The sequence below is a fragment of the Poeciliopsis prolifica genome, unplaced genomic scaffold, assembly GCF_027474105.1.
Source record: "Poeciliopsis prolifica strain line A6 unplaced genomic scaffold, Auburn_PproV2 SCAFFOLD022, whole genome shotgun sequence".
In the NCBI taxonomy this organism is placed as follows: Eukaryota; Metazoa; Chordata; class Actinopteri; order Cyprinodontiformes; family Poeciliidae; genus Poeciliopsis; species Poeciliopsis prolifica.
This window is the reverse complement of record NW_026562397.1, coordinates 3,707,506-3,721,185: the sequence shown is the minus strand read 5'-3', so window position 1 is coordinate 3,721,185 and position 13,680 is coordinate 3,707,506. Positions and strand designations below refer to the sequence as shown.

General features: G+C 39.2%; 2 protein-coding genes across 2 annotated transcripts; both read left to right on the top strand.

Moving 5' to 3' along the window:
- The first annotated feature begins 1,336 nt into the window (after positions 1 to 1,336).
- Positions 1,337 to 4,999, top strand: aldoca (aldolase C, fructose-bisphosphate, a). Its single transcript, XM_055045688.1, has 9 exons — positions 1,337 to 1,384; positions 2,258 to 2,435; positions 2,555 to 2,766; positions 2,839 to 2,893; positions 2,974 to 3,134; positions 3,219 to 3,302; positions 3,717 to 3,891; positions 4,030 to 4,229; positions 4,315 to 4,999. Exons 2-9 carry the CDS (start codon positions 2,324 to 2,326, stop codon positions 4,405 to 4,407), a joined length of 1,092 nt encoding a protein of 363 aa, XP_054901663.1. The 5' UTR covers positions 1,337 to 1,384; positions 2,258 to 2,323; the 3' UTR covers positions 4,408 to 4,999.
- A 2,502-nt stretch (positions 5,000 to 7,501) lies between these two features.
- Positions 7,502 to 13,016, top strand: srsf1a (serine and arginine rich splicing factor 1a). The gene is given in 6 exon segments (XM_055045464.1): positions 7,502 to 7,928; positions 8,375 to 8,553; positions 11,055 to 11,227; positions 11,416 to 11,489; positions 11,491 to 11,632; positions 12,095 to 13,016. Coding segments are annotated over 6 exon segments (777 nt in total). The 5' UTR covers positions 7,502 to 7,740; the 3' UTR covers positions 12,116 to 13,016.
- Positions 13,017 to 13,680: the final 664 nt, after the last annotated feature.

Genomic DNA, 13,680 nt, shown 5'->3' with positions numbered 1-13,680 from the left:
TCCTGTAGAATAATGATCCAAGACGAATGACAGAGACATGTACCCTGGACTTCACATGATCCTTCTCCCATGTTGATCCTGACCTTTTGTGCAGGTGTGAATCAACTCAAGCTAACTCTCCTATTTATCAAACAATCGGACCGAGATCCACTTTTGAGGATGTCTAGGTCCACTCCCAAATGAACTCTGGTGCAGTTCGCTTCTGGTGTGAATACCGACCGGTCTCAATCTGAACAAACTACAGGAAATGTAAGTCTTTTTGGACTTCATAAGCCACCACTGCTGCGCTCTGTGGTAAAATGAGCCTTTCTGTGATGCTACTGGCTGCACGTTGTGACTGTACTGTTTCCTGATAGCTGTGCTGCTGCCAGCGTTTTGTGCATCGGGACAGGCAAAGATCTGGTCTAATTGCTGCCAAAATTAATATTCCATCTCAACATTTTTATTTTTTTTTAAACAAATTACAAAAAAGCACAATGTGAAACCGTTTCAAACAAGAAAAATAAAGACTGCTTTTGGTCCGGCCTAAACAAGTGGACCAAAAGACTTTCCTGGCATGAATACACTCTAAAATTATCTAAGTTATACAGAAAACAATAAAACATCACAATCCAGCTTCATCATATGTTGTAAAATATGCGGTTGTAAAAATGAGAAAAGGGCAGGCAAAAATTTGGGCCTTTTTTCCACATCTTTGTGGCTAAAGTCAAAACTCTGCGTAGGAAATCAACCCTTCAAATTGAAAACAAATTGACATTTAAAGCCTCATTAACACAGGAGTGACCAAAACCTGGAATTAACCATTACTATTTCTGTGTACTTATGATCGCCTCATAATCAAAGTGAGAGGATGTATAGCCCTGAGATTCTAAGGGTGTAAGTAACAAATTATCAAGAGACCAGAAACTTTCCTCTCTGCACTTTTTTTTAACTAATTAAGATAAAGATAAAACCCCTCAGGGGAGAGGTTAAATAAAGCTGCAACAGGGGCAGAGATTATGGATATATGATGTAGGTTTTGAGATGTTGCCAGAGTGGTAATGGCGGCTGTCGACACAGTGATAGGAACTGGCATTTAGGGAGAAAAAGAAGGATTCCTCTCATTAAAACCTGCTTGTGAGCTTCAGATTTAGCTGTGCTTCTGCTATTTTCTGTAAGAAATGTAGGAATCATTTCACTTGTGTAAATTGAAGTCGGAAGTGGATCTGAAAATGTTGGAAAATTGCACAATGACTCATCAAAATTTCTAACTTATGTAGGGCAGAGGTGGGAGTGTAAGCTCCGCCCAGGGGTGTATTCTTGTAAGGTGTGACACACTTTGAGTTGGATACAAACCAGAGCTGACAGAGAGACAGTATCATTGCTCATCACCTCATCAGTGGAGGTAAGATGGTTTATCTCTCCTTCCTTTTGACAGCATGATATTTGGCTCACTGTTTTTGCAATAGCTTTTACCTAAACTGTTTTTTTCTTTATTGTGCACGGAGAACATTTCTTAAACCTTCATTCCAGCTTTTATTAGCTTCGGAAATCTTTATTTGAACATTTACACGAACGGTCATTCATTTTATGCGTCTTTTTCCGTCAAGTTTAAAATATGAACGGTCACTAAGTTTAAAGTAAAAATAAAAGAAAATGAAACGACACAAAAGTATTTGTTTTGTTTTTTACTTTGAAACACAAATACGAAAAAAAAAAAGTTCTATAGTTTAATTTTCCTTCATTTTTATTTGAGACGTATTTTAGAATTATTGACTAAAAACAAGCTCTTACGTCTTGCTGAAAAGTTACATGTAAGTCAAATCAGTTTTGTCTTATTTCAAATGTGCTAAAATATTTTTGTAGTTTCATTTTCCTTGATATTTTTATTATTTTTATTTTAGACTTAGTTACCATTCATATTTTACATTGGATGGAAAAGATGCATAAAATTAATGAACGTACATGTAAATGTTCCAATAAATATTTTTTAGTTTTTTGCAGTGAAAAACATAAAACATTAGATAGAATCAGGAGCGCAAATATTTATTGTCTGATGTGTATGAAGACACATCTCCCCGCCTCTCTAATTTATCTACACATTCACAAACACCTGCTCAATGCTGAAAAAAGGAAAAAAATATTCTCCATCGTTTTGGCGCCCACTTTTTGCGCCACTGGATAGAATTACATTTCTACATAAAAAAGACTCCAGCTAAGAACATTTTTTTCCCCTTCTTGTAAATATACAACTGACTGTGCTTTGTCAATGCCATAGCGGCTACCCTTCTCCTGCCGGCAGCAACCGGATCACCGGAAGATCAACTCTTCCACCAGTCCCACGATGACGCACCAGTTCCCAACTCTCTCCGAGGCCCAGAAGAGGGAGCTCCATGAGACGGCTCTACGCATAGTTTCTCCAGGGAAGGGCATCCTGGCTGCAGATGAGTCTGTGGGTCTGTAGCACTCTGGCTTCCCTCTTACCTCTGATTCCTGGTTAAAACCACATTGTCTGAACTCCAAAGAGATCCTGATGGATAAATCAGGATCTGCAGGCAGCGTGTTTTCTCTGCAGGCAGCATGGCCAAGCGGCTGGCCCAGGTCGGGGTGGAAAACACGGAGGAAAACCGCAGGCAGTTCCGTCAAATCCTCTTCAGTGCGGATGATCGCATCAACAGCTGCATTGGAGGAGTCATCTTCTTCCATGAGACCCTGTACCAGCACTCTGATAATGGCGTTTCCTTCGTGAAAATGATCAGGGACAGGGGGATCCTGGTTGGGGTCAAGGTGCGTCCGCTCTCCAGTGAACGCGCAGCGTGATGCAGGTCAGAACTAATCCAAACTTTCTTCTCTTGATAGGTTGACAAAGGCGTCGTTCCTCTGCCGGGAACATGCGGGGAAACCACCACGCAAGGTCTGACCAGCTCATATTTATGGATCAGCTCTACTTTTTATTTTAGGATTTGCAGCTCAGCTTTAAACCTTTCTCTGCAGGTCTGGATGGTTTGGCAGAGCGCTGTGCGCAGTACAAAAAGGATGGAGCGGTGTTTGCAAAGTGGCGTTGCGTACTCAAAATCAGCGACTCCAATCCATCGAAACTGGCAATCACAGAAAATGCAAATGTTCTCGCGCGCTGCTCGAGCATCTGCCAGCAGGTTAGAGGGCTCAGTAGTCTGCACGTTATTTGTGGACTGATACACCTGTGTAGATTAATTAAGAATCTTTGATGTTTTGGGTAGAATGGCATTGTGCCTGTCATTGAGCCAGAGATTTTACCTGATGGTGACCATGACCTGAAACGCTGCCAGTACGTCACAGAGAAGGTAAGGTTTTTGTATTTTTAATATCAGGCTGTCCGGACACACTTAAAAAGACTTAAATGTATTTTTTTAATATAAGGTCTGAAATTAACTTAAAAAAAGGGCAAGTTGGTCTTAAAACCCTCCTGCGGTCTTAGTCACAGTCTGACAGTGGAAAGAGGCTGGGTGTCAGACCATCAGTTCCCGAAACCACACAAAAAAACCCCTCATAAAGTGCATGCCACAGTGCTCAGTGCGACCCGACAGACCACACACAGGGTAAAAAGCTTCTATCCTCAGACCACTGGAGCGTTAAAAGAGCCTCAGGAATGTAGGGGAAAAGAATTTACTTGCAAAGAACATCACAGGAAAATATGGGATTATATAATACTTTAGCAAAAAAATAAATGCATTCAGTTCAAACCATTTGTGCTGCAGGTCCTGGCTGCAGTGTACAAGGCCATGTCAGACCACCATGTCTATCTGGAAGGCACTCTGCTCAAACCCAACATGGTCACTCCTGGACACAGCTGCCCCACCAAGTACAGCCCAGAGGAGGTGGCAATGGCATCCGTCACCGCCATGCGCCGCACCGTTCCTCCGGCCGTACCGGGTCAGTGACACTGCACCCACTGCCGATCAGCAACACTCACACACTTTTGAAAACACTCAATTCTACCTCTGGTTTTATGTGAAGAACTGTATTTACCTAACAGAAAGATGCTAAACGCTGATGGTTTACTCTCTGCAGGGATTTGCTTCCTTTCTGGAGGTCAGAGTGAAGAAGAGGCCTCCGTCCACTTGAACGCCATCAACAACTGCCCCCTGGCCAAGCCCTGGGTCCTGACATTCTCGTTCGGCCGGGCCCTGCAGGCGTCGGCCCTCAGAGCCTGGAGAGGCCACAAGGAGAACGAAAAAACCGCCACGGAGCAGTTCATTAAGCGAGCGGAGGTACTTTTTTCTGACATGTTTAGTAGCACGTAAAAATAGGTTTTAGTTGCTGCCTGTTTTGCTGTATTTATTTTGTTCCTCTCAGGTGAACAGTCTGGCATGTCAGGGGAAATACAGCGGCGGTGATAACTACGCCGAGGCCGGCCATCGCATCTTCGGCTCCTGCCATGCTTACTGAACAAAGACATAATTATTAAGCATTATGCTTAATTTCTTATGCTATATCCCCGGTGAATAATACAGTAGACACTTAGACCAGACGAAAATTGGAGACCTGTGAATATATTGAATGAAAACAGCTGGCAGTGTTTTATTGGGATGTTTAATGAAGACAATCAGGAATGTAATCAGGACTTCTCATGTCTGAAGGAAATGTCTACTTCCTCTCCATAATGTGTGTGTGATGTAATGCAGTGCTCACGCAGTTCTGTAAGTCTATGAGAACATTGACTTGATAGCACAGACTACAGTTTACATCAAGTAGTGTCAGTTGCTAATTATGTGATCAAGTAGATGATGCTCTTCATCCCCTTGTCTGAAAATCTCTATTGCTTCTCTGAGTGAAATGAATGTGCTTAGCTTAGCGTTTAGCACTGGTTGTTCAGAGGTAAAAACAGTAACGCCTCGCATTAGCTTTGAGCTAACGAGCCCCTGTGCTCCCTGCTGACCTCCGAATGCGTCATGTATTCTCTGTACAATAAACATCAAACATCAAATGCAATAAAAACGCTTATTGTTTTGTTTATGGAATGGCATGTCTTTGTTGTGAAAGAATAAATCGGTGTAATAAGCATGTATTAAACAAGATAAGTATCGGAATGAGTCCTTAAATATTTAGTATTTTAAATGTTTTAGTAGCTCTCAAATCACATTTGTGAACAGGCTGGTCCTAACCTGTTTGGTGCACTGAGCAAACAAAACACTCTGTCCCTCCTGCAGGATTTTGGGATGTCTAATTTAAGGAGAGAAGCAATTAAAGTGGTGAGATAATTTAACAGTGTCATAAACTGTAAAAAAAAAAAAAAATATATATATATATATATATATATATATATATATATATATATATATATATATATATATATATATATATATACATATAAAACATTGGTAAATATTGGTTGTAATATCGGCCCAAATGTTCAAATAGCTGCGTCCCCATTTTATCGGCAATAAAATCGAAAAAAAAATAACAATGCAACAGAGTGATGACAGCAGGCTAACAGCACTTTCCCAAATTAATGTGATGTGATTATGGGGCATTTATTCTGACATAGCAAACAGCTAATAATTATCAAAGAAATGGACCTACATATACTTCTAGTTAGTGAGATATTCAGAATAGGAATCCAAGCAACACTTCATCCTATTTAATATCGTCCACATTACATCACAAGGTCACTGTCACTGGTATTTATGCAATTATTAATTTAAAACTAAACTACAGTATACTATATATATACATATATTCAGGTATATACTAATACTTATTCATTGTATAGACTTAGTTTGATCATAAAGTTTCTCATTTCACATTTTGAAAAACTAATTTTAGTATATTTACAAATAATGCCGTTTTAATAAGCTGGTTTGACTAAACACTAAAATGAAATTTCTACAAAATAGATTTTAATTCCGATTAAACCGTGAAACATCCTGGCTAAAATCCTGCTGGAACGGATTGGGTTTTCTGTTTGTGACAATCTTTCTCGCTGCCTGTTTGCATAACTGAATGGTTGGGCGTGATCGCCCTCTTGTGTTGAGCAGTGGAACCACAGCACGAACATACTTGTCAGATGTGAAGCGGATTATTGTAGCATTAATAGAGAATCTTTCAAACACAGTTAAACATTCATGATATCTTTAACCTATATGTAAAAATATAGAAAAACAACATTTGTTAAAAGTAAAACTGCCTTACAGCATCTTCTGAAGTTTGTATAATCAGAGTTTATTGAGTGTAGAAATATGTTGAATGCAACTCTAAAAGCTCAGAAAACATGAAGTTATACAAGCTTCAACTTGATATGTTATCTACTGCTAAACAGACCAGTCATCTGCGGTTGTCATATTTGAATTTAATTTGAAGAGAAAGTAGTGGTTGGATATTAAAACATGACATTATGCATTTTTGTAAGATAATAAATTGGTACTAAATTATCTGGATACACTAAAGAGAGAAAACATCAAAGGTTTTCAGCTTTTCTCTGCAGCTTGCCTGTAAAAGTTGAGATATGTTTTTGAAACATCTGAAATAAATAAAATCACACCAAAAGAAAAGCTTGAATTTACTATCTACTGAACAAACAAGGCAGAAAGGACAATCCTGTCTGATCCCTTTCAGCTTCACCTTTTGTTGTCTTCTGAGATGGGTCACTATGATTACTATAGAAATCAAATGTTGTAAAACAAGTTGTGTTAAATTAAGGATGTAAAAAATTTTGAAACGTGTTTAACATAAGAGTAAGGTCAGTAATGATGTGGTGGTCAAAGAACTACCTAACTAGCTTCATATATTGAACCATGTCTGTTGGTAAGACTTGTTGAATTAATATTGTTTTTCAATATTTGATCATTTTGTCTTAATTGTTGGATAACATTTAGTAGCTTTAATTTGTTTTTGCCTGAAACAATAAAGAAAAGTCTAAACAGTTTGTGGTTTCCTTGGTTGACTCCATCAATGCAATTGCAGCCTTACTGTCTGTCTACAAACAAATTCTGCTGACCTATAAATGCACACCTTTATAGGTCAGCAACAGTATTTGACAGTTTTTCTAAACCCATATCATTCAAGTCTATGGGTTACGGTGACATTTAGATTCCCCTTCGGAGAAGGAAAGTATTTTTAAATTAAATTGAATGTCAAAATGCCCACATTGTTTCTATGGTTACAGTATTTTTAAGTTTTGGAAAATCTTTCATCATACGTCACATAAAAATTGGGAAATACAATACATCACAGTTTGCGGTAATGGTATGAAAACTTGTGAAAAAATTCAAAGATTAGGAATGCTTGTGGAAAGTGCTGTGGAAGGATCATCCAAGAGTTTATATTTCATAAATTAGATCAATGCCTTTTTTATGCATTGACCACAAATTGTGACGAATTAATGATTAGTTATAATTAATTATATTATTATTATTATTATTATTATTATTATTACATTCACTTACATTTAAATCCATCAGACCGGTGACTTTGTAGCATTTGTTTTCATTGGACTAGTTTCTATGGCGGATGTGTCAGGTCTGGCAGAAGTGTGTTTTAATGGGCGTATCACCAAAGAAGAACTGAGAAGTGATCTTCACTTTTTAAGAAATGTGTCTGTTCAAGAGACATTAGTCGCTATATTAGGTTTTTCTACACATTTTTCTGATTAGTTTCTATTTCCATATCCTTGATTTTAGAGTCACTTGGTTTTCTAGGTGATTTTGGACGCCATAGTTTTGAAGCTCGCAAACAACCCGCCGTCTTTCGTCTCTTTTTTTTTTTCCCAAGTTAGCAGCAGCCATGTCGGGTGTTGTGCGAGGCCCCGCTGGGAACAATGACTGCCGAATTTACGTGGGGAATCTCCCGCCGGATATTCGCACCAAAGATGTGGAGGACGTGTTCTACAAGTACGGGACGATCCGAGATATCGACCTAAAGAACCGCAGAGGAGGTCCGCCGTTCGCCTTTATCGAGTTCGAAGACCCGAGGTGAGGCGCTAGCAGCGGCTAGCCGACCGAGCCGTAACCGATGCCATTGTGTTGTCAACGCGTTGCTCGGGGATCCGGCTATTTCCTGGACGTGCATTGTTCATGTGTTTTCACTTGTTCCTGAAATCACAAAGTGCACACACACGGCTGTCCTGTCGCGCCACATACTGCATATAAATGTTGAAATCGTAACACTTTTTCACACATCTACAGCCTCTCCCGAAGCACATCCATATATTTAATTGCGCCATTTTGGCGGCAGTGTAATTTCTGCGCAGCCTCGTGTCAGCTTCTTGCATTGAATGTCATTGTGTGATTTGCGGGTCTCCAACGTGGATTAAGAGACATTGACATGGCGACGACCCGTCCAGGTATTTACCATGCAATGCTCTCGGCATCAGCGCTCTCAATGGGTTTCATGATCTGTTCCGGTTTTCTAATTACAGGGACGCCGACGATGCGGTCTACGGACGTGATGGGTACGACTACGACGGCTACAGGCTGCGGGTGGAGTTCCCACGGAGCGGCAGAGGCTCCAGAGGCGGGTACGGGGGCATCGGTGGAGCACCGAGGGGCAGATATGGACCTCCATCCAGGCGCTCAGAGTACCGGGTCGTTGTGTCAGGTAAAGTGTTGCTTATTGTCTCTCTACTCGGTGAAACACCGCGTTAATAGACTCATGCTCTGTGGTTGAATAAAGTACCATTCTGGCATTCTGTAGATTAAGACTTTCCTGTGAAAAATACAACTTGAATGAAGTGATCTTTAGTTGGGATACTATTTACAAAAGTGCTGAAGTTCAAAATCCAATATGGGTGTCCCACATAAAAAAAAACCCATCAGAAAACTAGCAAGTACAACACAGCAAGTGTAATTTCTGAAAGTTTTTTTTCATGTAAATCAATGCTGCACATGGTATTGGACATCCTCATTTCTAAAAATTGTTCCTCAATACTTGAAAGTGTAAAATTAAGAGAAATACAATGTTTCTTACTTGTCTTGCAGCTAGTATTAAATGGCAAACGTGCTGCTAAGCAATAAATAACATTAAATAACATTGATTTCATGGTGTTATAGTCAGATGAAGCAGGACTTAACTGTATGCAGAGGTAAAAGTTTTAAATTAAGCTTTTAAAAACACTTTTTGCTTTGTGTGTTAAATAGAACCTAATTTCATAATTATTACATATATACAGTAAAATAATTGATGGTCAAATAAATCCTGACCTGCTAACCGGCCCAGATGTACATTTCAGACCAGCTTTATGTTCTGAAACAGCTGCCCTGCCCATGAGTTGAATGAGTTATTAAACAAACAGTGAAATATTACCATGTAATCTCAACCCAATACCTTACCCAAAGTAAGTCACAAGAATTTGAACATTGTTTTCAGGAGATATTGTATTTTCTATTATCACAAATGTAAGCTGGACCCGATACCAAACAATGTGCATGTGTGGGCTTTTTCCAACTTTCTGCCACTGTCCATGAACGTTTTCTCTCCAGATTTTTGTTAGGTCTGAATGTGTATGGTTGATCCTGTCTCTGTGACGGACTGGCCTTTAAGTATGAGGCTCAAAATAAGCAAGGGCTACATAATTAACTGCAGCTTAATCATTCTCACTACATCAGCATGTGCAGTATCACATTGAGCAGCCTGGACTGCTCAATGTAAAAAAAAAAAAAAAAAAAAGTATAAAATATTGGCAAATCTGGCATAACACCAATGTTACTATCAGATATCAACATCAGTCCAATCTTTCATATTTGAGCGTCCCTAACATTTAGGGATGCTCAGTTTAGAAAATTAACTCGTAACAATAGCAGCTCACTTTCTAAGTTAACCAGAAGAAAAGTTATAAAAAAATCTGAAATTATATTCAATTTAATGATAAAGAGGCAGGCTCACAAATACGCTGATTAAAAAAATGTCTATTTCCAGCTTTTAAACTTACACTGTAACCATCAACTACTCATCTGCCCGCTGTGTTCAGTCTATCCGCTCACCCGTATAAATACTCCTGCAGCTCTCTTCCCGCCGTTCGCTTTGAACCAACAGCTCCTGGAGGAGAAAGGCTGCCGTACTCCAGGCATCGCGCTAGTCATTTTAAGGATGCTTATTGGTCCTCACAAAATGACAAAAACCCGGGCAATATAATCAATCAATAAAATCCCCACGGGCCGAACTTGAAGATTGGACTTTATGCCGCTCACACTTGACTTTCGCCAACAAGTCAGAGGCGGAAGTGAGAGCTACACACAAAGCAAATAATGTCCCGGCTGGAACATTATTTGCGCTAAATAATAAAACCCAAATTAACAAATCTTCGAGGCAGGTAAATTTTCCTCAAATTTTAATAATCAAGGTACTTGAATCAGTCGAGGAATCGTTTCAGCCCTACTCTGTAGTATTCAGTATTTTTTTCTTCAAATCACATTGTTTCATGTGTGTTTGCTATTCACGTTTGTCTGATATTGTGTAGCTCTGATACTGACAGTGAAATAAAAATTTTAGCTTTAAAAGTACCTGAACAGAGACGAGCATCACGTCTATCCCGACACCCGTCATCATAGCTTTGTCGTTACCCGTGAAATATGAACAAAGTATGATCTATTTTCTTCTTCTTACCAGATCCAGTTTCTGATTTTAATTTTTAAAAAATGCTTTACTTTTCTAAAAAAAAAAAAAAAAAAAAAAAATCAAAATATTAAAAGAAAACACTTTTATTTTTGTTGACGGAGTATTAGAGCCAGGCTACAAGAAGTTTTGTTTAATGACAAGAAAAAAGTCATATCTGCAGAATAAAGACACAATTTACCAGAAGAAAATCTTGAAATTAGGTTCAGATGTAATTGTTTTTGTTTTTATGTTTTTTATCAAATTTACTGCAGGATTTTCCTGCTACTGTGACTGTATTTTATTGAATGAATTGGTGGGGGAAAAAACAATCCAGATTTTCCAAAAATTCAATCTTCAAAAACCAAAAATTAGTTTTTGATTATTGAACAGACACCTTGTGTAGGTGCATTAACCTCTGAAAACTGTTTTATCACAATAACAATATTCCAGTCTTCACTGCTGTACCTTGTCAAAGTTGAACCCTTGCGTGTCGTCCTTGTGTCCAGGTCTTCCTCAGAGTGGCAGCTGGCAGGACCTGAAGGACCACATGCGCGAGGCGGGCGATGTGTGCTACGCCGACGTTTACAGGGACGGAACCGGAGTTGTAGAGTTTGTGCGCAAAGAGGACATGACCTATGCCGTCCGAAAGCTGGACAACACCAAATTCCGCTCCCACGAGGTATGTGTACGGGGTTTTGATGATCTGTCATGGATAATGATGATTCTTTGCCGCGTCGCGGTGAGTATCGTAACGAAGTGTTCCTTTAGTCGCACGCCGACACCCAGCCCTTACCGTAGCCCGTCTGTAACTTCGGCCAGAGGCAGGAATGTTGCCTTTTCAATGTCAAGTTCTCTTGTGTCCGCCAGGGAGAGACTGCTTACATTCGTGTGAAATTAGACGGTCCCCGCAGCCCGAGTTACGGACGATCACGCTCCCGCAGCCGTGGCAGCAGAAGCCGGAGCCACAGTCGCAGCGCCAGCCGCAGTCGCAGCAATTCCCGAGGCCGTGGCCGAGGATCTCCCCGCTACTCGCCCCGTCACAGCCGCTCTCGTTCCCGCTCTTAAACCTTTGCCGCCATCAATGGTTTATTTTTTTTGTTTCGTTTTGTTTTCCTCTCCTCCCTCCTCCACCTTCTGATGTATTCCCTCCTGTTTTTTACCTCTAAGTTTCTCCAGATGTCAGCTATCAATTTTTATTTTTTGCATTTCTTGTCCTGGTGTCCTTGTGGATGATCTTGGTGTGTACGTGTACCCTCTTTTCTCCTCTCTCCCTCTCTGCTTTTTTCCCCTTTCGTTTTCTCCTTCTCTCCCTTTCTTTATGTTATCTCAGATTTTGAACATTACAAGTTGTGCTGTGGTGAAACTTCAAAAATGTTGAGTTGTGAGAGCCGCACTCAATGTTTTTGGAAGTGTTAATCTGAAGGTTTTTTTGTTTTTTAAACATTTTAGTAGCTTCTCTTTGGATAAATGTGGGGTGGGCTGTTTTTTTTGGGTTTTTTTGGAAGCCCGATACTTAACTGTATTTTACCCTTGTGTCTTCCTTTAGACATCTGAGGAGAAGGATTAAAGTGATTTGGAATAAAACCATTGTGGAGCACATTTCATTTGTATGGTCAGGATACAAATAGGACATCTAGGAGGAGGATAGGACATCTAGGACCAATCAGGTCGAGGCAATGGTATGCTTCATATTCCATAAACTGAACATTTTGACAGGTTGCCATGTTATGCATGTTATTTAACAAAGATATGTGTTACTGTACTTTGTTAAGACAGTCTGTAACATGCTACTCTGGTTTCTGACAGAATAAGCAGTCCTAAATCAAGTGTTGCGATGTAAGTGTAATCCTTGCTGTCAAATGTAAAGAAAAAAAAAAAAGACAAAAACTGCTTTGTATTAAAAGCATCCCAGTTTTGAGCATCCTTGTTGGTTAAAAAAAATGCTTTGACGTCAGGAATTTTGCAAGTTTTTTTTTTCTTTAGTCTTTTTGAGTGTTCAGTGGAAAAAAAATAGGCCCAAAACTCTTGACATTTCATTCTAACGGTCTGCCTCTGATTTTCTTCCTGGTATTTCAAGGTTTTGATTGGAGGAGTGGCTCAATGGATCCCAATCCTTGGAGCTGGATGAGTGGATCGATTAGGGAAGGGATAGGCAAGGATGGATGCTCGGGAACGGGAGCAGTTTCCAGGATTCAAATTTATCAGAACAAAAATAATGGGAGTCCCAGAGCACCTTTCTTTTTTTTATGCCCCTTTTTGGTTTAGACCCCAAAGGCTTTATAATAGAAGAAAACGAAACAGAGGACCAGGAAGTTGGATCAAAGGATGGAGTCGTAGATGTCCGGTATGAGGGAATTAAAAAAAAAAGGGGAGGTTGGGAGAGGGTTAAAATCTGGGAATAGTTTGTAATGTTTTTGCTTTGCATAATCTTTCTTTTAACATTTTCAATAAACACACTTTCAAACATATTTATGGAGTTTGTTTTTATTTGCAGTTTGGGCTAACTGACCACAAAAAAGCTCATTTTCAAATTGGAGCCATTTTTGATTTCTCAAACTTATGTAACTTGGGAAAACATATTCATGAAAAATTTGATTTGTTGTATATTTTTATTTTACTCAACACACTCATTGAATGATTTCTTAAATTTTTTGCCATGCATGGTCACAATAAAAAAGTGATGAGATTATTGTTTGATGCATCTTGCTGATCTAAAATGTTTGCCTTTTTTCCATTAAAGAGAAGTGGTAGTTCCAGAACTGGGATGAATGTAAACTAATGCGGTAATTGTTGTGGTCTGCTGAAATCATCAAGCATGAATTACTTTAAGTAAAATAGAAAATTGTGTCTGAAAGCACATTTCAGTGATTCTTACTGACTGGTTGAAGTAAATGCACAAAACTCAAACCTTAGACAATAAGTGAAGATTTTATTTGTTTTTTATTTTACTTGTAGTAATGCTAAACAGCCTACACTGTGTTCCTGGGGTGTTATAAAACTTTATATTGGTGTTTGATGTCAAGCACATGTTGAGGGAAACTAACTACTGCAAATAAACCTCTGGGTATCTGACTAATAAACTTTATTGTAAAAGCCGCTATATGTAAAAGACAAACGACTGAAATAGATAAT

Excerpts from the sequence above, each read along its gene's own strand:
- aldoca (XM_055045688.1), top strand. The coding sequence starts at position 2,324 with ATGACGCACCAGTTCCCAACTCTCTCCGAGGCCCAGAAGAGGGAGCTC. Across the intron at positions 2,436-2,554 it reads GGCTGCAGATGAGTCTGTGG|GCAGCATGGCCAAGCGGCTG; the intron begins GTCTGTAGCACT and ends TTTTCTCTGCAG. Across the intron at positions 4,230-4,314 it reads AGTTCATTAAGCGAGCGGAG|GTGAACAGTCTGGCATGTCA; the intron begins GTACTTTTTTCT and ends TGTTCCTCTCAG.